The sequence below is a fragment of the Panulirus ornatus genome, chromosome 35 (genome assembly GCF_036320965.1).
Source record: "Panulirus ornatus isolate Po-2019 chromosome 35, ASM3632096v1, whole genome shotgun sequence".
In the NCBI taxonomy this organism is placed as follows: domain Eukaryota; kingdom Metazoa; phylum Arthropoda; class Malacostraca; order Decapoda; family Palinuridae; genus Panulirus; species Panulirus ornatus.
The window spans coordinates 130,001-156,924 of NC_092258.1; the positions used below are offsets into that span (position 1 = coordinate 130,001).

A 26,924-nucleotide genomic window follows, 5' to 3' on the forward strand; every position below is an offset into this window, starting at 1 on the left:
CTGACAGCACGTCAACCCCGGTATACCACATCGCTCCAATTCACTCTATTCCTTGCCCTCCTTTCACCCTCCTGCATGTTCACGCCCCGATCACACAAAATCTTTTTCACTCCATCTTTCCACCTCCAATATGGTCTCCCTCTTCTCCTTGCTCCCTCCACCCCCGACACATATATCCTCTTGGTCAATCTTTCCTCACTCATTCTCTCCATGTGCCCAAACCATTTCAAAACACCCTCTTCTGCTCTCTCAACCACGCTCTTTTTATTTCCACACATCTCTCTTACCCTTAAGTTACTTACTCGATCAAACCACCTCACACCACACATTGTCCTCATACATCTCATTTCCAGCACATGCATCCTGCTGCGCACAACTCTATCCATAGCCCACGCCTCGCAACCATACAACATTGTTGGAACCACTATTCCTTCAAACATACCCATTTTTGCTTTCCGAGATAATGTTCTCGACTTCCACACATTCTTCAAGGCTCCCAGGATTTTCGCCCCCCCCCCCCCACCCTATGATCCACTTCCGCTTCCATGGTTCCATCCGCTGCCAGATCCACTCCCAGATATCTAAAACACTTTACTCCCTCCAGTTTTTCTCCATTCAAACTTACCTCCCAATTGACTTGACCCTCAACCCTACTGTACGTAATTACCTTGCTCTTATTCACATTTACTCTTAACTTTCTTCTTTCACACACTTTACCAAACTCAGTCACCAGCTTCTGCAGTTTCTCACATGAATCAGCCACCAGCGCTGTATCATCAGCGAACAACAACTGACTCACTTCCCAAGCTCTCTCATCCCCAAAAGACTTCATACTTGCCCCTCTTTCCAAAACTCTTGCATTCACCTCCCTAACAACACCATCCATAAACAAATTAAACAACCATGGAGACATCACGCACCGCTGCCGCAAACCTACATTCACTGAGAACCAATCACTTTCCTCTCTTCCTACACGTACACATGCCTTACATCCTCGATAAAAACTTTTCACTGCTTTAACAACTTGCCTCCCACACCATATATTCTTAATACCTTCCACAGAGCATCTCTATCAACTCTATCATATGCCTTCTCCAGATCCATAAATGCTACATACAAATCCATTTGCTTTTCTAAGTATTTCTCACATACATTCTTCAAAGCAAACACCTGATCCACACATCCTCTACCACTTCTGAAACCACACTGCTCTTCCCCAATCTGATGCTCTGTACATGCCTTCACCCTCTCAATCAATACCCTCCCATATAATTTACCAGGAATACTCAACAAACTTATACCTCTGTAATTTGAGCACTCACTCTTATCCCCTTTGCCTTTGTACAAAGGCATTATGCACGCATTCCGCCAATCCTCAGGCACCTCACCATGAGTCATACATGCATTAAATAACCTTACCAACCAGTCAATAATACAGTCACCCCCTTTTTTAATAAATTCCACTGCAATACCATCCAAACCTGCTGCTTTGTCGGCTTTCCTCTTCCGCAAAGCTTTTACTACCTCTTCTCTGTTTACCAAATCATTTTCTCTAACCCTCTCACTTTGCACACCACCTCGACCAAAACACCCTATATATATATATATATATATATATATATATATATATATATATATATATATATATATATATATATATATATTATCCCTGGGGATAGGGGAGAAAGAATACTTCCCACGTATTCCCTGCGTGTCGTAGAAGGCGACTAAAAGGGGAGGGAGCGGGGGGCTGGAAATCCTCCCCTCTCGTTTTTTTTTTAATTTTCCAAAAGAAGGAACAGAGAATTGGGCCAGGTGAGGGTATTCCCTCAAGGCCCAGTCCTCTGTTCTTAACGCTACCTCGCTAATGCGGGAAATGGCGAATAGTTTGAAAGAAAAAAGAAAATATATATATATATATATATATATATATATATATATATATATATATATATATATATATATATATATATATATATATATATATTTATATATATATATATATATATATATATATATATATATATATATATATATATATATATATATATATATATATATATATATATATATATATATATATATATATATATATATATATACACACTTATATATATATATATATATATATATATATATATATATATATATATATATATATATATATCTTTTTCTTTCTTTTAAACTATTCGCCATTTCCCGCGTTAGCGAGGTAGCACTAAGAACAGAGGACTGGGCCTTTGAGGGAATACCCTCACCTGGCCCAATTCTCTGTTCCTTCTTTTGGAAAATTAAAAAAAAAAAAAAAACGAGAGGGGAGGATGTCCAGCCCCCCGCTCCCTCCCCTTTTAGTCGCCTTCTACGACACGCAGGGAATACGTGGGAAGTATTCTTAATCCCCTATCCCCAGGAATCCCCTATCCCCAGGATAGGGGATTCCTGTATATATATATATATATATATATATATATATATATATATATATATATATATATATATATATATATATATATATATATCAGCACATTTTAAAGGCCATTTAATTACCACTTGCTCTCGGCCCATTACAAAGACATGAATTTATACTTCATAGTACCTATGGTGAAAACAGCTACAATGGACCTCCTGTGATAAGTGACAAAGGCTTGAATTCCCTCAGGGAACATAAAATAATCTTGCAGACAATGATCATGGCTTCAGGTTCCTCATCACATCTTACTATGTGCTAAAGTATGTCAATTTCCTACACACTGCAAATAACTTCTCTTTTTTTGTAATAAGATCTAGAGATACCTTCCAGACATATCTTGAGTGAAAGCACCACTACCTGAATTTCTCGTGACATATAATACAATTGTGCAAATACATACTGTACATGCAAACTTTGGGATTACTCAACATGATAAAAATTTAACTTTATGATCTAACATCCAAAGTCAATAAAGTAAAAATATCAACACACTCCCCCTTTAGAACACTTGAGTTAATTAATCAAATCCTACCCTATGATACTGATAAGGATAATCTGTAAACAATATCTTAAGAAATGGGTAACCTTACAGAAGATGGATTTAATTAATTACCTGCCATCCTGATATCTCCCAGAAAGGAAATTGCTTTAGCTTAAAAGGTATTCCATTAGCAACATACAATAGCACAACTTCCCCACTACTTTGCTGTGGACAGGGTACATCAGCATCTAAACTTAAGCTTATGTTTGCCTTAAATCTTCCACGTAACAACTACAATTCAATAGGAACAAATACTTTAACTGTATTGCTTGGGCAAAAGTACATATCATTCTCCCCCATTATATAGTGACCTCTGGTTCCTGGAGTAAGGAATGAAGTGGATGACAAATAATTACTTAAGAAAGTTGAGACATTACACAGAAAATGAGGAAAACTATCAAAATTACCCTGATTGAATAAATGGACTCGTGTCAAAGAAGACAGATGGCATACCAGGCTGTTGTCTGCATCCTGACCTGCATATATGGCTATTTTCTCAATGAAAAACATCCCACTATTTTGCAATGTCTATATCAATATACAAACGTCATAACCTAACTAAAGACCATATATTCTATATTTTGAGTTTGATCATCCTGAAATGCCTTAATGTTTGTGTTTTACTTGTACTTTCATTCCCATCAGATAATTCATAACAGTAGATTCCAGAGATTTACTTTTCTTAGCTTTATCAAAAAAGTATAATCAAACCACCATTTATATATATATATATATATATATATATATATATATATATATATATATATATATAAATTCTTTTCTTGTTTTTTCCATACAAGTTTGCCATTTCCCGAGTTATTGAGATAGCGTTAGGAACAGAAAAAGAAATGGCTTGATTTGCTTACATTCACTCTCTAGCTGTCAAGTCTGATGCATCGAAATCACAGCCATCTATCCACAAGCATGCCCCTCAGACCTGTCTGTGATTTTCCCTAACTGCTTCATATGACCGGGTTCAGCCCATAGACAGCATGTAATCCCCTGTATACCGCATCGCTCCGATTCGCTCTATACCTTGCATGTCACACACTCTCTTGCTCGTTCCGGGCCCGAACACACTCTTCAGCTCTCACAAGCATATTCCTCGTACTACCGCGCCTATCTCATTCTCTATAATTTCTTAATCGGTCAACCCTCCTCAAACCACGTATTGAACTCAAACATTTCATTTCCAGTACATCTACCCTCTTCAGTATCTTTTTGTTTAAGGTCCGTGCTTCGCATCAATTTAGCACCGATGGGACCACTATACCTTCATACATACCCATCTTTGCTCTTGTAGGCAGTGACCTCTTTTTCCACACAACTCTCAATGGTGCCAGTACAAAGCTTTGCCCACTCACCCACCTTATGTATCACTTCAGCTCTCATGATTCCATTCTCTTCCATATAAATTTCAAACTGACACTGACACTGCAAATAACCTGCTTTTCTTTAATGCTAAACCTAATAATCTTGCCCTTACTCACATATCCTTTCAACTTTTTCCTTTCATATACCTTCCCAAACTCAGACACCAGCTTCTGTATTTCCTGACTCGAATCTATCACCAGCGTGGTGGCATCAGAAAACAACTGAGCTACCAGCCCCCACCTTCAAACCTCTAAAGACTTTATCTTCACTCTTTTCTACAAGACTATTGTATTAACCTCCCTCACCAACCTATCCGCAAACAAATTACAGTGCCGTGATAACATCATACACCCTTACCGCAGACCCATCTTCACCTGGAACAACTCGCCCTCCTCTCTTCTTGCCCGTTCCGCCTATGTGAAAATTGAACACTAGAATAAAACAGCATAAGTAGAGTATACGTGCTGGCCAGCAATCCAGTGCCTTGTTTGTGCATCCTAGTAAAAATGATCTCTCAACTGACTAGAAAAATGCTAAGGCTTTTGTTAAATGTAGTGATGGGGATGAAAGAAATGTAACATAATCAAGCATAATAAAATGCAACACAATCCAGCATAATTGAATGTAACAGGATCCAGCATGATCAAACACCTTGAGGATGATATAATGTATGAACATCAGTGAAGGAATAAACAAATTAGATCCATTTACTGTAAGTGAGATTATAATAGATATTATCAACTATTCTTGAGTGTACGTTAACTCATGTAAGTTAACCGTGTATCGGGTTACACTTGAGTGAGGTCCTCCAGGAAATGACAGGTCAAGGTTAGGATGAGGGTGGGTCACACAGGATCTTATGCTAACCTCGCCTTATCAGTTATTCAAGGTCACTTGCCCCATTTCATGTTCCTTCCGGTTCAGTATGCATGACCTGTACTGTATTTATTTACTCTGTAACTAGTCCTCTGAAGATATGATAATACACGAAAGCGCTCAGGATTCTCGTGGTGTTTCTGCATTTACGAAGTCATATATATATATATATATATATATATATATATATATATATATATATATATATATATATATATATATATATATATATATGTATATATATATATATATATATATATATATATATATATATATATATATATATATATATATACATATATATATGTATAATCTCTATGGATAGGGGAGAAAGAATACTTCCCACGTATTCCCTGCGTGTCATAGAAGGCGACTAAAAGGGGAGGGAGCGGGGGGGCTGGAAATCCTCACCTCTCGTTTTTAATTTTCCAAAAGAAGGAACAGAGAAGGGGGCCAAATGAGGATTTCCCTTGAAGGCTCAGTCCTCTGTTCTTAACGCTACCTAGCTAATGTGGGAGATGGCGAATAGTATGAAGAAAAAAAAATATGTATATATATATATATATATATATATATATATATATATATATATATATATATATATATATATATACCTGGGGATAGGGGAGAAAGAATTCTTCCCACGTATTCCATGCGTGTCGTAGAAGGCGACTAAAAGGGGAGGGGGCGGGTGGCTGGAAATCCTCCCCTCCCGTTTTTTTTTTTAATTTTCCAAAAGAAGGAACAGAGAAGGGGGCCAGGTGAGGATGTTCCCTCAAAGGCCCAGTCCTCTGTTCTTAACGCTACCTCGCTAACGCGGGAAATGGCGAATAGTTTGAAAGAACGAAATATATATATATATATATATATATATATATATATATATATATATATATATATATATATATATATATATATATGTATATATATATAATCTCTATGGATAGGGGAGAAAGAATACTTCCCACATATTCCCTGCGTGTCGTAGAAGGCGACTAAGAGGGGAGGGAGCGGGTGGCTGGAAATGCTCCCCTCTCGTTTTTAATTTTCCAAAAAAAGGAACAGAGAAGGGCCAAGTGAGGATTTCCCTTGAAGGCTCAGTCCTCTGTTCTTAACGCTACCTAGCTAATGTGGGAGATGGCGAATAGTATGAAGAAAGAAAAATATGTATATATATATATATATATATATATATATATATATATATATATATATATATATATACCTGGGGATAGGGGAGAAAGAATTCTTCCCACGTATTCCCTGCGTGTCGTAGAAGGCGACTAAAAGGGGAGGGGGCGGGTGGCTGAAAATCCTCCCCTCCCGTTTTTTTTTTTAATTTTCCAAAAGAAGGAACAGAGAAGGGGGCCAGGTGAGGGTATTCCCTCAAAGGCCCAGTCCTCTGTTCTTAACGCTACCTCGCTATCGCGGGAAATGGCGAATAGTATGAAAAAAAAAAAAAAAAAAATATATATATATATATATATATATATATATATATATATATATATATATAGTTATTTTATACTTTCTTTTTATTTTGCTTTGTCGCTGTCTCCCGCATTAGCGAGGTAGCGCAAGGAAACAGACGAAAGAAATGGCCCTACCCACCCCCATACACATGTATATACATACACGTCCACACACGCAAATATACATACCTATACATCTCAATGTACACATATATATAAACACACAGACATATACATATATACCCATGCACACAATTCACACTGTCTACCTTTATTCATTCCCATCGCCACCTCGCCACACATGGAATACCATCCCCCTCCCCCCTCATGTGTGCGAGGTAGCGCTAGGAAAAGACAACAAAGGCCCTATTCGTTCACACTCAGTCTCTAGCTGTCATGCAATAATGCCCGAAACCACAGCTCCCTTTCCACATCCAGGCCCCACACAACTTTCCATGGTTTACCCCAGACTTCACATGCCCTGATTCAATCCACTGACAGCACGTCAACCCCGGTATACCATATCGCTCCAATTCACTCTATTCCTTGCCCTCCTTTCACCCTCCTGCATGTCCAGGCCACGATCACTCAAAATCTTTTTCACTCCATCTTTCCACCTCCAATTTGGTCTCCCACTTCTCCTCGTTCCCTCCACCTCCGACACATATATCCTCTTGGTCAATGCTTCCTCACTCATTCTCTCCATGTGCCCAAACCATTTCAAAACACCCTCTTCTGCTCTCTCAACCACGCTCTTTTTATTTCCACACATCTCTCTTACCCTTACATTACTTACTCGATCAAACCACCTCACGCCACACATTGTCCTCAAACATCTCATTTCCAGCACATCCACCCTCTTGCGCACAACTCTATTCATAGCCCACGCCTCGCAACCATACAACATTGTTGGAACCACTATTCCTTCAAACATACCCATTTTTGCTCTCCGAGATAATGTTCTCGACTTCCACACATTCTTCAAGGCTCCCAGGATTTTCGCCCCCTCCCCCACCCTATGATTCACTTCCGCTTCCATGGTTCCATCCGCTGCCAGATCCACTCCCAGATATCTAAAACACTTTACTTCCTCCAGTTTTTCTCCATTCAAACTTACCTCCCAGTTGACTTGACCCTCAACCCTACTGTACTTAATGACCTTGCTCTTATTCACATTTACTCTTAACTTTCTTCTATCACACACTTTACTAAACTCAGTCACCAGCTTCTGCAGTTTCTCACATGAATCAGCCATCAGCGCTGTATCATCAGCGAACAACAACCCCATCCATAAACAAATTAAACAACCATAGAGACATCACACACCCCTGCCGCAAACCTACATTCACTGAGAACCAATCACTTTCCTCTCTTCCTACATGTACACATGCCTTACATCCTCGATAAAAACTTTTCACTGCTTCTAACAACTTGCCTCCCACACCATATATTCTTAATACCTTCCACAGAGCATCTCTATCAACTCTATCATATGCCTTCTCCAGATCCATAAATGCTACGTACAAATCCATTTGCTTTTCTAAGTATTTCTCACATACATTCTTCAAAGCAAACACCTGATCCACACATCCTCTACCACTTCTGAAACCACACTGCTCTTCCCCAATCTGATGCTCTGTAAATGCCTTCACCCTCTCAATCAATACCCTCCCATATAATTTACCAGGAATACTCAACAAACTTATACCTCTGTAATTTGAGCACTCACTCTTATCCCCTTTGTCTTTGTACAATGGCACTATGCACGCATTCCGCCAATCCTGAGGCACCTCACCATGAGTCATACATACATTAAATAACCTTACCGACCAGTCAACAATACAGTCACCCCCTTTTTTAATAGATTCCACTGCAATACCATCCAAACCTGCTGCCTTGCCGGCTTTCATCTTCCGCAAAGCTTTTACTACCTCTTCTCTGTTTACCAAATCATTTTCCCTAACCCTCTCACTTTGCACACCACCTCGACCAAAACACCTTATATCTGCCACTCTATCATTAAACACATTCAACAAACCTTCAAAATACTCACTCCATCTCTTTCTCACATCACCACTACTTGTTATCACCTCCCCATTAGCGCCCTTCACTGAAGATCCCATTTGCTCCCTTGTCTTACGCACTTTATTTACCTCCTTCCAGAACATCTTTTTATTCTTCCTAAAATTTAATGATACTCTCTTACCCCAACTCTCATTTGCCCTCTTTTTCACCTCTTGCACCTTTCTCTTGACCTCCTGTCTCTTTCTTTTATACATCTCCCACTCAATTTCATTTTTCCCCTGCAAAAATCGTCCAAATGCCTCTCTCTTCTCTTTCACTAATAATCTTACTTCTTCATCCCACCACTCACTACCCTTTCTAATCAACCCACCTCCCACGCTTCTCATGCCACAAGCATCTTTTGCTCACTTCATCACTGATTCCCTAAATACATCCCATTCCTCCCCCACTCCCCTTACCTCCATTGTTCTCACCTTTTTCCATTCTGTACTCAGTCTCTCCTGGTACTTCCTCACACAAGTCTCCTTCCCAAGCTCACTTACTCTCACTACCCTCTTCACCCCAACATTCACTCTTCTTTTCTGAAAACCCATACAAATCTTCACCTTAGCCTCCACAAGATAATGATCAGACATCCCTCCAGTTGCACCTCTCTGCACATTAACATCCAAAAGTCTCTCTTTCGCGCGCCTGTCAATTAACACGTAATCCAATAACGCTCTCTGGCCATCTCTCCTACTTACATACGTATACTTATGTATATCTCGCTTTTTAAACCAGGTATTCCCAATCACCAGTCCTTTTTCAGCACATAAATCTACATGCTCTTCACCATTTCCATTTACAACACTGAACACCCCATGTATACCAATTATTCCCTCAACTGCCACATTACTCACCTTTGCATTCAAATCACCCATCACTATAACCCGGTCTTGTGCATCAAAACCACTATATATATATATATATATATATATATATATATATATATATATATATATATATATATATATATATATATATATATAAAAGAGAGAGAGAGAGAGAGAGAGAGAGTTGGTGATATATCAAATTCTAATATCATGAACAATGTATAATTAGTTAACAAGCTTGATAATATACAACTTAATTTTGATTTCAAACTGGTAGGTTTTGATGTGTCATCCTTGTTCACAAAAGTTCCAGTTGATGACCTCTTAAAATATTTGGTTAATGTCTTGAATAACCTGGCTTTACCTATTTCAAATTCTATTTTTACTGCTTTGATGAAATTGTGGATAAATGACTGTGTATTTCAGTTTAATGGAGAATATCATACTAAAAGATTTGGTATGGCGATGGGTAACCCTCTTTCACCAGTATTAAGTAATCTCTACATGGAATTCTTTGAAACAAAATTTCCAAGAGATATGTTACCCTCTGAGCCTACAATCTGGCTCAGGTGTGTAAATGATGTTCTTTGTGTTAGGCCAACAAACGAAAATTTACAAATATTTCTCACTTTGCCTAAGAATTTAGTTCCTTCTGTCAAATTTACTGTGGGATTGAAGATGACTGTGTTACCATTTCTAGATTGCATGATCCATAGGGATATAAACATGTTTAAGTTTAGCATAATCAGACAACGCACCATTATTTGTTCTTATATTCATTACTACACAGCTCAACATGACAAAGTTAAACTACATCATTCCAGTCGCTGTTCTTTTGGGCATTACGTATATGCAGTCCGGAATTTATTGATTTTGAGTTTGATGAGATATATTCCATTGGGTTCAAGTTAAAGTATCCCAGGTCTCTTAATTTGGCAAAGAAATGATTTTATGGAGTTAAACCCAAACCTTCCCTTGATACCAAGAATCTTTTATTTCTCCCCTATGTTGATAATTTTACGTTATTCCCAGGTTGCTTAAATCCTATAATGTAAATGTAGCATTCGGCAATAACAGTACGGTAAAGAATATCTTAATCAAAAACTCGCCAGGACATTCTGCGGGCTGTATTCACAGAATCCCTTGTTAAAGCTGTGATATGTTGTATACTGGGCAGACTGGTAAAGATCTTTAAGTTAGCCTTAATCAACTTAGATAAAGTATAAAAACGACAAGAATCTGCATTGTTTAATCATTTGAAACTTATGACCATTTTATTGATTGTAGTAACACTAATTCAGCTATTAACTGCAACTACCACGAGAAATACCATTGATCTTCTATCATTAAATGCACAAAGAATTGTAACACGAGTACTAGTGAAGGTCTATGTATACTGAATGGCTTTGTCTTAGGCAAAATATTTGAACTTCTTTTTATGTCCACGTAATAAAAATTTTATGACAGTGCCAGACACGAACACCAGTAACCCGAATACCACCATCCGGTAACACCTGTTTACCAATGGCATATAGCTATGTCTCTTCTTTGTATATTAACTGACTGTTTGTATACCATACTGCTTCCACCTTACTAACCTGCTACCCTCATCATTACCTTTGTATATTAACTGACTGTTTGTATACCATACTACTTCCACCTTACTAACCTGCTACCCTCATCATTACCTTTGTATATTAACTGACTGTTTGTGTACCACACTGCTTCCACCTTACTAACCTGTTACCCTCATCATTACCTTTGTGCAACTGTCAAACTATCCTGCTGCTCCCATCTTTCTTTCTGTTCACACTACATTTCCATACTGCCTTACATCACATCCTGGTTGCTCCCACCATATTACCCAACTGTGCCAATCTCACTCTCTCCTTCCCCACCCAAAAACCCTGCTGTCTAACATCTACTACACTGGTACTCTCAATCTACTACCCTGCTACTTTCAGCATTCAGGTTCACCTGACTACCTTTCTGCTCTTACAGCATTACCCTACTGCTCTTACATTACTTTTGGCTGTTCCAACAACACTGCCCTACTGTCTGAACTCACTGCTGTTCCGCTTATTCTAAATTGGTCTACTACCTTCACTTCATTATCCTTCTAATTCCACCAGATTTTCCATTAAATGTATTTTTGTGAAAAAAAAAAGAAAGCCCCTGTGGGATCAGCTCGGTTTTCAAAATTCATTTTCATTTCAAAAATGTGCCTCACTATAATTTGTTCACGTTGTATAAAGATTTATTGAACAGATATAACGGAAAATAGTTAAAGGGAAGGACAAATATTTTTTTAAACAATACAGTTACAAGACTTTATGATTCAAATAAGATGAAACGGGGTTAAACGAAGAAACTCAGAACACGGCAAGACAAATACTTTAAAGATATCACAGAATCACAAAGAGAAATTTATGATCAATTTTAAGCCTGCTTATGATTAACAGTATAGAAATGCATGTATTTCAACTTCGTTCATTTATAAATAGCGGCTGAAGTCCTTCTTTCAAAAGATATTCAGCAGCCGTGATTAGATCAGAACGTGTTTTCTTTTTATCTCCTCTTTGAAAGTTCCATATCACCGTAATAACTTCTATTGCATGATGTTCCTTCATATCTGTTTTCCTGCTAGATGATATGCCAGAGGGAATGGAGAATGGAGACCCTTCTGCTATACTATCATGCCTCTTCGTCATAGAATATCGGATCTTCTGTTGTCAGGGTTTTCTCATGCATAAATGCCCTACATCTTCCTATCTCTGCTGGTTCTACTTCAGTACCCTGCTGCCCCATCTCACTACCTTGCTTCATGTTCTGTACTCGTCCTTATCTGACTACTGTTTGCTTTTAACCCACTACCCTGCTGCCTCTATCTCACTACCCTCCTGATCCCACCTAACCACTTTCTGCTTCCAACATTGTACCTTAATGTCCCCACCTCAATACCCAGCTGTGTCCACCGTGCTGCTATGCTGCCCTTGCTAAATTATCCTGTTTCTACCTTGTTGTCTTGCTACTCCTAATAGACATCAATACTGCTCGTAACACATTATCCTGCTCACCCATCTCATTTCTATGAATATACAGTCCTAACAACACTGCTGTCTCATACTTCGTTGCCCTGCTTCACATTTTATTCCGATGCTCTTTTTGCCTCAATCCTCTTTTGCTTTTGCTTTACTGTAGTTATCACAAATTCACCTATTTATCCCCTAAACAAGCCTCAAATCTTTTGCAACCCTAGTAGTACTCCACCCCAATAGCGCAGCCCTGTTGCCCTCCCTAGTGTCCCACTCGTTCCTCTCTCTACTTAGCTCTCCTGTTTGCCTCTTGTCGATCTTACATCTTCCACATGCCCCACTTGCCACTGGACATAGCATCCTCCTCCTCTAGCCTCTTTACGTCACCATATTACTTCCCTCAGCATCACCACTCTTTTGTACCCTCTCCCTCCCCCATCAAACAATGCAGGCAGCAGGGCAGAGATGTTATTGTCGAGCGGTTCGGGTGGGTGTGCTGGTTTTGGGAGTCGAGATGGTGGGGCGTGGTGCTGGTGGATCGATGATCCCGTCAGCGACCGAACAGCGGCCTCTGTATGGACCCAGCAACTGTCCCGTGGTGGCCTGGTTCCTATTTATTGACTCCTCTAATGACATGGCCTACCCTAAGCGCGTTTGATCTTTCTATTGTGCCGCAGAAACTTATTTAGTATTTTGGTAACCTTCACAATTGCTTTCATTTTGAAATTATGTCAGACAAGAGTTTGAATGAAACTGTCTGGTGACTGACACAACCTGTCGTACATAGAAAACTGGGCCTGCATGACCGTCTATAGATCATGCTTTTCCAAAGATTGACAAACGGAGATGAAAGCGAGAGGAAACATTGTGGATAAAGGGAATAAGTAAGAAAAAGTATACAGACAAGAAGACTAAGGGTTCGGAAAGAAACAAAAAGAGGGCACATTTTTTATGTCAGAGAAGAGCATGTAAATGCTACAAGCGGTTCTCGTACAGATTGCATGCTCTCAACGACACTTGTTTTACTAGCTGCCTCCTGCTGTCAAGGAACTCTCATGAATTACATGTTTGTTAGAGTATATATATATATATATATATATATATATATATATATATAGAGGATAAGGGAGAAAGAATGAGTCCCACATATTCCCTGCGTGTCGTAGAAAGTGACTAAAAGGGATGGGAGCAGGGGGCTGGAAATCCTCCCTTTCAATTTTACTTTTCCAAAAGAAGGAACAGTGAAGGGGTCCAAGTGAGGATTTTCCCTCGAAGGCTTCGTCATAAAATTTCTGTTATGTGGACAAGAAAAGGGAACTGTTTACAAATTTTGCTTAAGACAAAGCTATCCTGTTTATATAGACCTTCACTAGTATTAATGTTACCGATCTTCGTGTATTTAGTTATAGAAGATTAAAGAAAATATGATAGGTATGATGCAAGACCAGAACATCACCAACCCGAAAATTACCATCTGGAAACGCTTGTTTACCAATGGCGTCTTAGCTACGTCTCTTCCTTGTATATTAACTGAATGTTTCACGACTTCTATCTCATTCTTGTATCTTCCCCTGACGATGTGATCATTACACGAAAGTGCACTTGGGAATTTATCGTGTTTCATTTTCTTTGTGGTCATATGCATATACTAGATCACGCGCACCACTGTGACCTTTTGCAATATATATATATATATATATATATATATATATATATATATATATATATATATATATATATATATATATATGATCTTTCACACATAAACACAAGCCCTCATCGGTATCGTTTATAAGTCTTACACAGACAGACAACTAAAATTTTGCATGAAAAACAATTCTGTAGCTGCAGAAACTCTAAAGAACACACCTGACAATATATATTACTGGAACCAGATGTCACCTCCCTACAAGACAGTTGAATATGTGGTACGCGACATCGTCTCCAAACACAACCACCACATACCAATAAACAACGAATTCAAGGTACTTATCTGTTTAAGAAACAACCAAAGAAACAAACAAACAAAAACATGCAGCCTAATAATGATCAACCAACTATAGAAGAAAACACGACACATTACAAGAATCTAATGTAGTCTGTGAATTCGAATAAACATCAAGGAGGCTGTGAGTTCCTCACCAACATGTTCTACGTGGGAAACAACCTGTACACTGTCCAGAAAATTTACTCTGCATCTACAGGAAGGCTTCATCAAACTATATGTCTGAAAAAGATATAACAACATCCCCACACGAGACAATCATTAAATCAACAAGGTTACTGCGCCGTGAAGAAGACGCAAGGCGATTATACAACGCTGAAGCACTAATTGTCAAGGAACAAAGAACAAAAATCAACAAGCTGAACATGGGGCAAGACACGATACTATAGCTACACGCTCCAGCATTTGCAACTGCCAATGAGCATACAGCGTTACATGCACGTACGGATATAGGTATCACTCAGCCTCTCCCAACTACTCGGTGTCATTCCCAGCAGCTCACTTATCTCTCCACACGCCCAAGAAGATGATTTGATGGATTCAGATCGAAGATGCCAAGACAACCCTTGGAGGTATCTGACACAACCTCCCCAGGCATGTGTAAAGCGAAATTAGACAACTTGAAAAAAATCAGAAAGAGTCCAATTAAAAAAGATTTATCTGGCTATTTCAACATAATATGTTGCCCTCAAACATATTTTCAACACATCCATCCTCATCCACACATCCTTATCTGCAGCCCATGCCTCCCATCCACAGTCTTGAAGATACTGAAACGGTGTTTGCATTGTTGTAATGGTGGGCGATGTCCAGAGCGTAAGAGGGAGAATATGTCTGGTGTTTATCTGGGAAGTGTAATTTCTGATGAATTTGGTGAATTGTAGATAATGACTGAGTTAAGTGGTCGGTTGCTTGGTGTTTGTCCGTTCATTTCAATATCAGTTCTTATAGGATTTGTTTCTCCAGTCCAGGATTCACATTGACTGGCTCCATACTCTGTCCTTTCTGTCTTTGTCTTTTTTTCCAAATAGGGTGACCAAAACTGAACACAGTATTCAATGGGGGTGTGTACCAGTGAATTGTACAGTGATGATTATCTTAGACTTAAATTTGGAAACCCTACATACAAATCTAAGAATTTTGTTCGCTTTTTTAAATTGATATCGGTTCTACATCTGAATATGCACCTGCACATAGGATTATAGCCTTTTGCCACCGAAACAAGATGTATAGGCAAAAAAAACCTGTTTTACCCACTCATTGCTACCAATCGTGAATGAAGCTGCAGCTTTGGTGTAAGGCGTCACCTTCTCTTGGCAAAAAGCTGCAACCAGTATGAATTGAACAATCTGATGCGTGGACTATAACCACTGATAGACAAAAATGAGTGAATGAAACCCTGAAACTCTAAGCGAGACAGACAAATGCACAGTAGATATCGACTCTTAAACAGACGGAAGAGGGGAGCGCGAGGGAGGGTGGGAGTGAGGAGACTGTTGGTGAGCGGACTTCCACGCACTGTATTGATTTGGTTTTCGCAGACTTAGTGGTGCCGTTCCGCTAGAGGATCTGGTGGTGACGTCTACAGCCACGGTTCCTGCTCTGCACGTCTGATGGCGTCTGCAGCTACGGTTACTTCTTTACACTTCTAGTGACGTATACAGCCACGCCTGGTGAAGTTTACATCCACGGTTACTGCTTTACACGCCTGGTGAAGTCTACACTCACGGCTACTGTTCTACACGCCTGATGAAGTATACACTCATGGCTACTGCTCTACACGCCTGGTGAAGTCTACACTCACGGCTACTGCTTTACACGCCTCGTGAATGTATACAACCATGGCTGCTGTTCCACACGTCTGTGACGTCTGCATCTACGGCTACTACTTTACTCGAATGGTGACGTTTATAGTGATGACTATCGCTATACACGTGAATGATACTGACGGCTACAGTACATCTCTACATATCTAATGACGTCTACATCAGGGCTACTGCTATAGACATCTAGTGACGTCAACATCTATGGCTACTGCTCTGCACGACTGATAACCTTTACAGATATGGGAACTGCTCTACACAATTGGTGACATCTACAAATGCAGCTACTGTCCTCACGAAGGCCATAAATTTCGTTCTAGTAGCCATATTTGATTTACCTCACCATCTTTGAGTCGTAGACTTACAATACAGCCGCAGGAAGGTGCACCTAAACCGCTCATGGAAAAAGATCACAACATTCTCTCATACGACAGCAGTTGGCGGACAACATGTAGATCCTCAAGCTTTGCTATAGTCACAACAAAATACAAATATCAGAAGATTTTATCGAATAATTTCTCCCCAACTCAATAACCAGCAAACGGGCGAACTCAGAAGCCTAATGCTATTTGTCCTCCCCAACCAACAAAAGAACACATCGCAAAGGTACCATATCGCTGACATGCGAGATCCGATGGCACAAACACAGCCCCCAGTCAACCCTCGTAGTCAAGGACTTGGCGGTTGTCCCCATGAGTTTTTTATCTATCTCGATACATATATCACACTCAGTGTTTTCAAGATTTTATCAAGCTCAGTTTTATTAGCCAATACACGCACAAATACATATACTTATCAACATATAAACATACATACACATGCAAAGACGTATACATATATACACATGTACATATTCATACTTGCTTGCCTTCATCCATATCTGGCGCCATCCCGCCCACAGGAAACACATTGCTGACCCCTGCTTCAGCAAGGTAGCGCCAGAAAAACACACAAAAAAGGCCACATTCGTTCACATTCAGTCTCTAGCTGTCATGTGTAATGCACCGAAACCACAGCCCCCTATCCACATCCAGGCCTTACAGACATTTCCATGCTTTACACCAGACGTTTCACATGCCTGGAAGAAAGAATACTTCCCACGAATTCCTTGCGTGCCCTAAATTGTGACTAAGCGGGCGAGAGCGGGAGCAGGGGGCTGAAAACTCTCCCTTCCTTATATTGTTTATTTCTAAAACTTAGAATCAGAAGGAGCCAATTTAGGAGTGCTCATCCTACTCGAAGGCTCAGGGTAGGGTATCTGAATGTGTTGATATACTCAAGATGAAAAGAAGGGAGAGATAGGTGGTACGTTTGAGGGAGGAACCCGGATATTCTAGCTCTGAGTGAAAAGAAAGGTAAAGGGAAAAAGAGGAGGAATGGTTTTGGTATTTAATGGGGGCTAGTGTGAGGGTGAAAGCTAAGGAAAGGGTAGTACTGATGCTGAAGAAATTTTGGGAATATGTGGAAGAGTGTAAGAGAATGGGGATCAAAAATGAAAATAGATTACGAGAGGTGTGCAATTATCAGTGTTTATGCATCTGGAAGCGAGAGGAGGGAGGAAAATGTATTTTGAGAGGAGCTAAGCTAATGTATTAGCAGTTATGATGCAAAAGATTGAGTGTTGGTGATGGATGATATGAATGTGACTTTAGTTAATGTGGCAATTGAGAGTATAACTGGGGAAGAAAGGGTAGCCGGTGTTGCGGATAAGAATGGTGAACAGTTGTGAAGTTGTGGGCTGTAAAATGGCTGATTCGTAGAAATACTGGCTTAAAAAGAGATAAGAACATAAGCATACTCGAGTGTCTAGAAAAGATGGTAAAGGGGTATTACTGAATTGTATACTAATTGATGAGCGTGCAAAAGAGAAACATTTGGATGTGAACGTGTTGAGAGGGGTAGCTGGTGGGATGTCTGATCAGTACCTGGTGGAGGCGATGAGGAAAGCTTGCAGAGGCTTTAAGAGAGGTGAGAAAGAGTAGTGAGCGCAGGTAATTGGGAAATGTACAGAATAAAGCAATGGGAAGTCAAGAGGAAAGTAGAGTGGCTGAAAAAAGAGGGCTAATGATATTTGGGGTGAGCGAGATGAGAAAAGTAAGAGATCAAATGGGAGCGCCGTTGAAGGGGGGCAAATGAAGAAATAGTGACAGGCAGATATGTAGTGAAGTTGATTCTGATTGAATATCTTAAAAGCCTGTTAAATGTGATCGATGATTAGATGAAAGATGGATGTTTTGGAGGTGAATGTTATAAAGCATATGGAGGGGAGGGGAGAGGTGCGGTGAATTATGTGTTATCTATAGGGCTGGGATGGACTTTGTTGCCCCCAAAATGGCCTTCAAAGTCAACGTACGTAAATTAAAACCTGGCACAAAGTCTAAGGTACTTATACCCTAGATTTGGGGGCTTAAGGTATTGCAGTTTGGCCTTAGAAAAGGTCCGCACGAGCAGTCAATTATTTATATACTAGGCCAATTAATGTGTACGTTAGTCCCTACACAGAAAGAGGTACTGCCTCTCTACATCAACCATAATCATCATATCATTTTTTTCACATGTTCACAGTTGTTGATTTGTTTCAGTCTTAGGTGTTGTGTCATTAAATTAACAAAAATATTGTTTCATCACGTTTATGTTGACCATAACAATTCAATAGTAATTGCCATGTCCTTCATAGTTGCTGATGCAATATGTTTACAAGTACTGCTGTCTTATCGCACTCAAAAGTAGTAGCCTTACTCCTCAACCATTTACTACAGCCCTAGGATTAGAGGTACACATGCACGTAAAGCAAACAATCACTCTCAGATCACACTTTGCTACTGCAGCCTCGCACCTACTGCTATTCATACACCTCCTCGCCACGTGTCTGACTCTTGGGAAACAGTGCCATCCCTTTGCTTACCCCAAATTCCCCTTTACGCCTTCTCCTTCCCCATAATGACTATTCTGGTATCCTGACAGACATCAGCGTGGTGGTGACGGCAGCGATGCTGGCAGTGTTGGGCGTCGTCTTCATTTTTGGGACTGTTGTCAACTCCTTGGTCTTCCTGGTCTTCTACCGGAGGCCCTCTCTCAGGTCTCTCTCAAACCGGTGAGTTCTTACCTCATTGGTATCGCTAGGTTACCACCTGTCAGGCTGAATACAATCTATCAGGTCACTCACTAACAGGTGAGTAATGGGCCTCTCGGAAAAATTCCCCACCAGGTGAGTTTTGGCCCTTCAGGGCACTCCAATGAGTGAGATACAGCCTTAAGGGTCAGCCCATAAGATCCCTTTCCAACATTTGATTAATCTGACAATAGGTCATTCCATAGCTTTGAGTAATCTCCTCATTAGTTCCTAATGCTGTCTCTCTACCAAGTGGGTATTGATTGAGAAGTTAAAGGCATGTACAGAGCATCAGACTGGGGAGGAGGAGTGTGGTTTCAAAAATGGTGGAGGATGTGTGAATCAAGAGTTTGCTGTGAAGAATGTGTGAGAAATGCCTAGAAAAACGGATGGATTTGTATGCAGCATTCATGGATCTGTCAAAGGCATATGATAGGATCGATAATGATACTTGGTGGAAGGTCTTAAGAATAGATGGTGTGAGAGGTAAGCTGCTAGAAGCAATGAGTTTTATCAAGGATGTAAGACATATGTACAAGTAGGAAGAAAGAAGAGTGATCGGTTGTGAAGGTCGGTTTACGGGAGGGGTATGTGTCATATCCCCATGGTTGTTTAATTTGCTAATGGTTGGAGAGGTTAGAGAGGTAAATGCAAGAGTTTTAGAGAGATTGGGGGAGTATGCAGTCTGTTGGGGATGGAAGGGCCTGGGAGGTGAGTCAGTTGTTTGCCGATGATACAGTAATGGTTACTAATTCGAGTGAGAAAGTTGGTGCCAGAGTTTGGAAGAATGTGTGAAAGGAGAAATTTGAGAGTAAATGTGAATAAAGGCACGATTATTAGGTTCAGCGGGGTTTAGGGACAAAAAAGCTGGGATGTAAGTTTGAATGTAGAAAAATATATATATATATATATATTTATTTATTTATTTTATTTTGCTTTGTCGCTGTCTCCCGCGTTATATATATGTGTGTGTGTGTGTATATATATATATATATATATATATATATATATATATATATATATATATATATATATATATATATATATATATATATATATGGTTTTCTGTTGATCACTTCATCTGCTTTGGATACGAGTTTAACCAATTCAGTGTAAAGGTTTACCAATCATGACTATACATGATTCTACTGGTGGATTTGTTTTAAAGTAAGTTAATCATCAGTTTGATTGTAGATCGCTCTATTAATGATCGTGATCAGGTTCGTGCTGTCCCTGACGTCGGCGAACTTGGTGTCGACCGTGGTGGTGGTGCCTGTGCACGCCCTTCGGCTGGGGGGCCTCACCCCGCTATTGACGCCCGCCACTGCTGCAGGCGCTGATGGAGCTCACTATGTCAACCGCGGTGACGAGGAGTTCTGGTGGTGCCAGGTCTCCAAGGCTCTCATGGCTCTGGCGGTGGAAGCAGCTATTTTTTCCGTCTTGCTCATAGCTGTTGACAGGTGAGTGGATTGGTATTGATGGGTTGATAAGATATTACCTTGAAGTCTTATTTCTATCCAGATGATAATAGGTTTATCTGTGTATAATGAAACTCATAAGAAAATCATGGAGTTTTCATAAGAGGCAGTGAAGTGTTTAACAAGGCGCAGGAGTAGCAATCTGTGTAATGATAGCAAGCTTAACTGTCGATGGAAGCTTATATACTGATGGTGAAACGTTTATGGCATTGATAATATATTTTGGTGGTAAGAGACCTATCTGATGTTCAGTAGAGTAAGGAGGACGGGGAAGGGGTGTTAGGGTCTTCTTTGATGGTGAAATGGTCAGCTTTGGATCGTCGAAGAGTCACCTTGGTATATCTTACTTGAGAGGGATCATCTAAGGGCAGTAGTGGTACCTGTTACTTTTGGATGTTGAAGGAGTCACTTAACTAGGTATTGATATCGACATATAATTACTAGGGAAATGTGAAACAGACACTATGGAATGGTGAATGAATAGTTAGCAACCGTGGGAAGGGTTAGTAATAATGGATATATGAGCATACATTGGTAGGTTTTCTGTAAATCCTAAACTTAAACTTGTCTCTATCTCTATGGATCATGCAATCTAGCAGTGGTAACATACCATCATTTTCAATTTCTACAGTAAAATTGATGGAAGGTACTATACTGTTAAGTAAAGGTAAAGTTTTTCATAAATCTTCATTTGTTGGCCAAACACAAAGATCATCATCTAGAGGCCTAAACCAAATTGCATTAGAGGTTTCAGATATCCATTAGTAGCTTCGTTTCAAAGAATTCCATGTAAAGATTACTTAATGCAGGTGAAAGAGGGTTACCATTGCCGTACAAAATATACAGAAAACCTACCAATATATGCTCATACATCCATTATTACTCAGCTCAACATGACAGAGTTGAATCATTATCTTTCCAGTATATGTTCCTTAGGGCATTACGAATTTGCAGTCCAGAGTTTACTGATGATGAGTTTGAGAAGAAATATTCTATTGGATCCCAGTTATAGCATCCTAGATCTTTCATTGATAAATCCCTTAAGCTGGCAAAGAAATCATTTTATAGAGTTGAACTCAAACCTCCCCTTGACACTAAGAACCTTTCAGTTCTCCCTTTTAGTAATAATTTTAATTTACTTCCGTTGTTACTTAAATCATTTGATGTGAATGTTGCCTTCAGCATCAACAATACTATAAATAATATCTTAATCGGAAACTCACCAGAAAGTTCTACAGGATGCATCTATAGAGTACTATGTAGAAATTGTGATAAGTTTTATGACTTGTAGAATGGCAAGGATCTTTCTGTTAGACTTAAGCAACATGAATATAGTATAAGAGCAGGACAAGAATTAAATGCCTTGTTTAATCACGTTGAAAATTATGATCATTGCATTGAGTGGAGTAATGCATCTCAGTTATTAACTCTATCTCTTGTACCACGAGGAATGTCATTGAATCTTCTATCATTGAATACACAAAGAATTGTAACATTAATGTTAGTGAAGGCTTATACAAACTGGAATCCTTTATTGTTGGTGAACTTTGTAAACAGTTCCCCATCTTGGCCAAATAAAGAATTTATGATACGCATGTTGCCAGACTTCAACGCACCTGACGATTCGAACCTATGCTGGTCCTGTGTGTGTGGGTGTGTGTGTGTGTGATTCATAAAGATCCTTTCATATACTAGTTTGATATTATAATAGTACTCTCTTATCGACGGCCTGCAGATCCTCGTTAAAATAGTCAAGTTGTTAGACATTAATGACTCCTCGCTGGTGTTCGGTTCCCACAGATACTGTGCTGTCACGTCTCCGCTTCACTACTCCATGACCATCACTCGCGGACGTAGCGTGAGGCTGATAGTGGGAGTGTGGACACTCGCACTCCTCTACGCACTTCCACAGTTACTTGCTCATACACATGCCCACCTACGTCCAGCATCACGCCTCTCCGCTTGCCCCTCAGGTAAACTATTTACGTCCATAGAGCAGTATGTTCAAAGATACTCTGGAATCATCTGTCTTAAAACATTCAATCAGCATAAAACTCATAAAAATGTCCATATATCAAAAAACAAAAGTGCACACACATACATACATACATGATACATACATACATATATACATAATACATAGACATACAAATGTGGCCACATCTAGTTCACCTTGATCTTAAGCTCTTTTATGATTATTTGAGTAGTTACTGTCATGATTTTCTAGTAGATTCCTGGAATATATATATATATATATATATATATATATATATATATATATATATATATCATACAAACCTTCAACAGCCAGGATCGAACCCGGGACCCCTGTGCAACAAGCGGGGGTGCTACCGGTAGGATATGATCGCCTCCTGGCTGTTGGAGATTTGTATGCTCTATGAAGGTGCGCGTTCATATGCACTTTGTTCGTATATATATGTATATGTTTACCAGATGCCGTCCTAGCTATGTCTCTTCGTTGTATATCAACTGACTTATATTTCCATCTTGTGTCTCCCCTGATGACGTGATTGTTACGCGAAAGTTCACTTGGGAACTTATCGTGTTTCATTTTCCCCGTGGACTCATAGGATTATAACTATAAATAAATATATATATATATATATATATATATATATATATATATATATATATATATATATATATATATATATATATATATATACATATATATGTATATATCATTGTTATTATTATTTTGCTTTGTCGCCGTCTCCCGCGTTAGCGAGGTAGCGCAAGGAAACAGACGAAAGAATGACCCAACCCGCCCACATACACATTTATATACATACACGTCAACACACGCAAATATACATACCTATACATCTCAATGTACACATATATATACACACACAGACATATACATATATACACATGTACATACTTCATACTGTCTGCCTTTATTTGTTCCCATCGCCACCTCGCCACACATGAAATAACAACCCCCTCTCCCCTCATGTGTGCGAGGTAGCGCTAGGAAAAGACACCAAAAGCCCCATTCGTTCACACTCAGTCTCTAGCTGTCATGTAATAATGCACCGAAACCACAGCTCCCTTTCCACATCCAGGCCCCACACAACTTTCCATGGTTTACCCCAGACGCTTCACATGCCCTGGTTCAATCCATTGACAGCACGTCGACCCCGGTATACCACATCGTTCAAATTCACTCTATTCCTTGCACGCCTTTCACCCTCCTGCATGTTGAGGCCCCGATCACTCAAAATCTTTTTCACTCCATCTTTCCACTTCCAATTTGATCCACTTCTCCTCGTTCCCACCACCTCTGACACATATCCTCTTGGTCAATCTTTCCTCACTCATTCTCTCCATGTGACCGAACCATTTCAAAACACCCTCTTCTGCTCTCTCAACCACACTCTTTTTATTTCCACACATCTCTCTTACCCTTACATTACTTACTCGATGAAACCGCCTCACACCACATATTGTCCTCAAACATCTCATTTCCAGCACATCCACACTCCTGCGCACAACTCTATCCATAGTCCACGCCTCGCAACCATACAACATTGTTGGAACCACTATTCCTTCAAACATACCCATTTTTGCTTTCCGAGATAATGTTCTCGACTTCCAAACATTCTTCAAGGCTCCAGAATTTTCGCCCCTTCCCCCACCCTATGATTCACTTCCGCTTCCATGGTTCCATCCGCTGCCAGATCCACTCCCAGATATCTAAAACACCTTATTTCCTCCAGTTTTTCTCCATTCAAACTTACCTCCCAATTGACTTGACCCTCAACCCTACTGTACCTAATAACCTTGCTCTTACTCACATTTACTCTTAACTTTCTTCTTCACACACTTTATCAAACTCAGTCACCAGCTTCTGCAGTTTCTCACATGAATCAGCCACCAGCGCTGTATCATCAGCGAACAACTGACTCACTTCCCAAGCTTTCTCATCCACAACAGACTGCATACTTGCCCCTCTTTCCAAAACTCTTGCATTCACCTCCCTAACAACCCCATCCATAAACAAATTAAACAACAGTGGAGACATCACACTCCCCTGCCGCAAACCTACATTCACTGAGAACCAATCACTTTCCTCTCTTCCTACACGTACACATGCCTTACATCCTCGATAAAAACTTTTCACTGCGTCTAACAATTTGCCTCCCACACCATATATTCTTAAAACCTTCCACAGAGCATCTCTATCAACTCTATCATATGCCTTCTCCAGATCCATAAATGCTACATACAAATCCATTTGTTTTTCTAAGTATTTCTCACATACATTCTTCAAAGCAAACACCTGATCCACACATCCTCTACCACTTCTGAAACCACACTGCTCTTCCCCAATCTGATGCTCTGTACATGCCTTCACCCTCTCAATCAATACCCTCCCATATGATTTACCAGGAATACTCAACAAACTTATACCTCTGTAATTTGAGCACTCAATCTTATCCCCTTTGCCTTTGTACAATGGCACTATGCAAGCATTCCACCAATCCTCAGGCACCTCACCATGAATCATACACACATTAAATAAACTTACCAACTAGTCAACAATACAGTCACCCCCTTTTTCAATAAATTCCACTGCAATACCATCCAAACCTGCTGCCTTGCCGGCTTTCATCTTACGTAAAGCTTTTACTACCTTTTCTCTATTTACCAAATCATTTTCCCTAACCCTCTCACTTTGCACACCACCTCGACCAAAACACCCTATATCTGCCACTCTATCATCAAAGACATTCAACAAACCTTCAAAATACTCACTCCATCTCCTTCTCACATCATCACTACTTGTTATCACCTCCCCATTAGCCCCCTTCACTGAAGTTCCCGTTTGCTCCCTTGTCTTACGCACTTTATTTACCTCCTTCCAAAACATCTTTTTATTCTCCCTGAAATTTAATGATACTCTCTCACCCCAACTCTCATTGCCCTCTTTTTCACCTCTTGCACCTTTCTCTTGACCTCCTGCCTCTTTCTTTTATACCTCTCCCACTCATTTGCATTTTTTCCCTGCAAAAACCGTCCAAATGCCTCTCTCTTCTATTTCACTAATAATCTTACTTCTTCATCCCACCACTCACTATCTTTTCTAATCAACCCACCTCCCACGCTTCTCATGCCACAAGCATCTTTTACGCAAGTCATCACTGCTTCTCTAAATACATCCCATTCCTCCCCCACTCCCCTTACCTCCTTTGTTCTCACCTTTTTCCATTCTGTACTCAGTCTCTCCTGGTACTTCCTCACACAAGTCTCCTTCCCAAGCTCACTTACTCTCACCACTCTCTTTCATCCCAACATTGTCTCTTCTTTTCTGAAAACCCCACAAATCTTCACCTTCGCCTCCACAAGATAATGATCAGATATCCCTCCAGTTGCACCTCTCAGCACATTAACATACAAAAGTCTCTCTTTCGTGCGTCTATCAATTAACACGTAATCCAATAACGCTCTCTGGCCATCTCTCCTACTTACATACGTATACTTATGTATATCTCGCTTTTTAAACCAGGTATTCCCAATCACCAGTCCTTTTCAGCACATAAATCTACAAGCTCTTCACCATTTCCATTTACAACACTGAACACTCCATGTATACCAATTATTCCCTCAACTGCCACATTACTCACCTTTGCATTCAAATCACCCATCACTATAACCCGGTCTTGTGCATCAAAACCACTAACACTCTCATTCATCTACTCCCAAAACACTTGCCTCTCATGATCTTTCTTCTCATGCCCAGGTGCATATGCACCAATAATCACCCATCTCTCTCCATCAACTTTCAGTTTTACCCATATCAATCTAGAAATTACT

The 26,924-nt window shown here is 39.8% G+C and overlaps 1 protein-coding gene across 1 annotated transcript in view; it reads left to right on the forward strand.

Annotated features, from left to right (window-relative positions):
• LOC139760044 (beta-3 adrenergic receptor-like) overlaps nt 1–26,924 on the forward strand; it is a 39,848-nt gene that overhangs the window by 4,670 nt on the left and 8,254 nt on the right. The window contains exons 2-4 of the mRNA XM_071682800.1: nt 19,458–19,587; nt 20,826–21,065; nt 22,884–23,056. Of these exons, the coding sequence (XP_071538901.1) occupies nt 19,458–19,587; nt 20,826–21,065; nt 22,884–23,056 (543 nt within the window). The remainder of the gene's footprint in view (nt 1–19,457; nt 19,588–20,825; nt 21,066–22,883; nt 23,057–26,924) is intronic.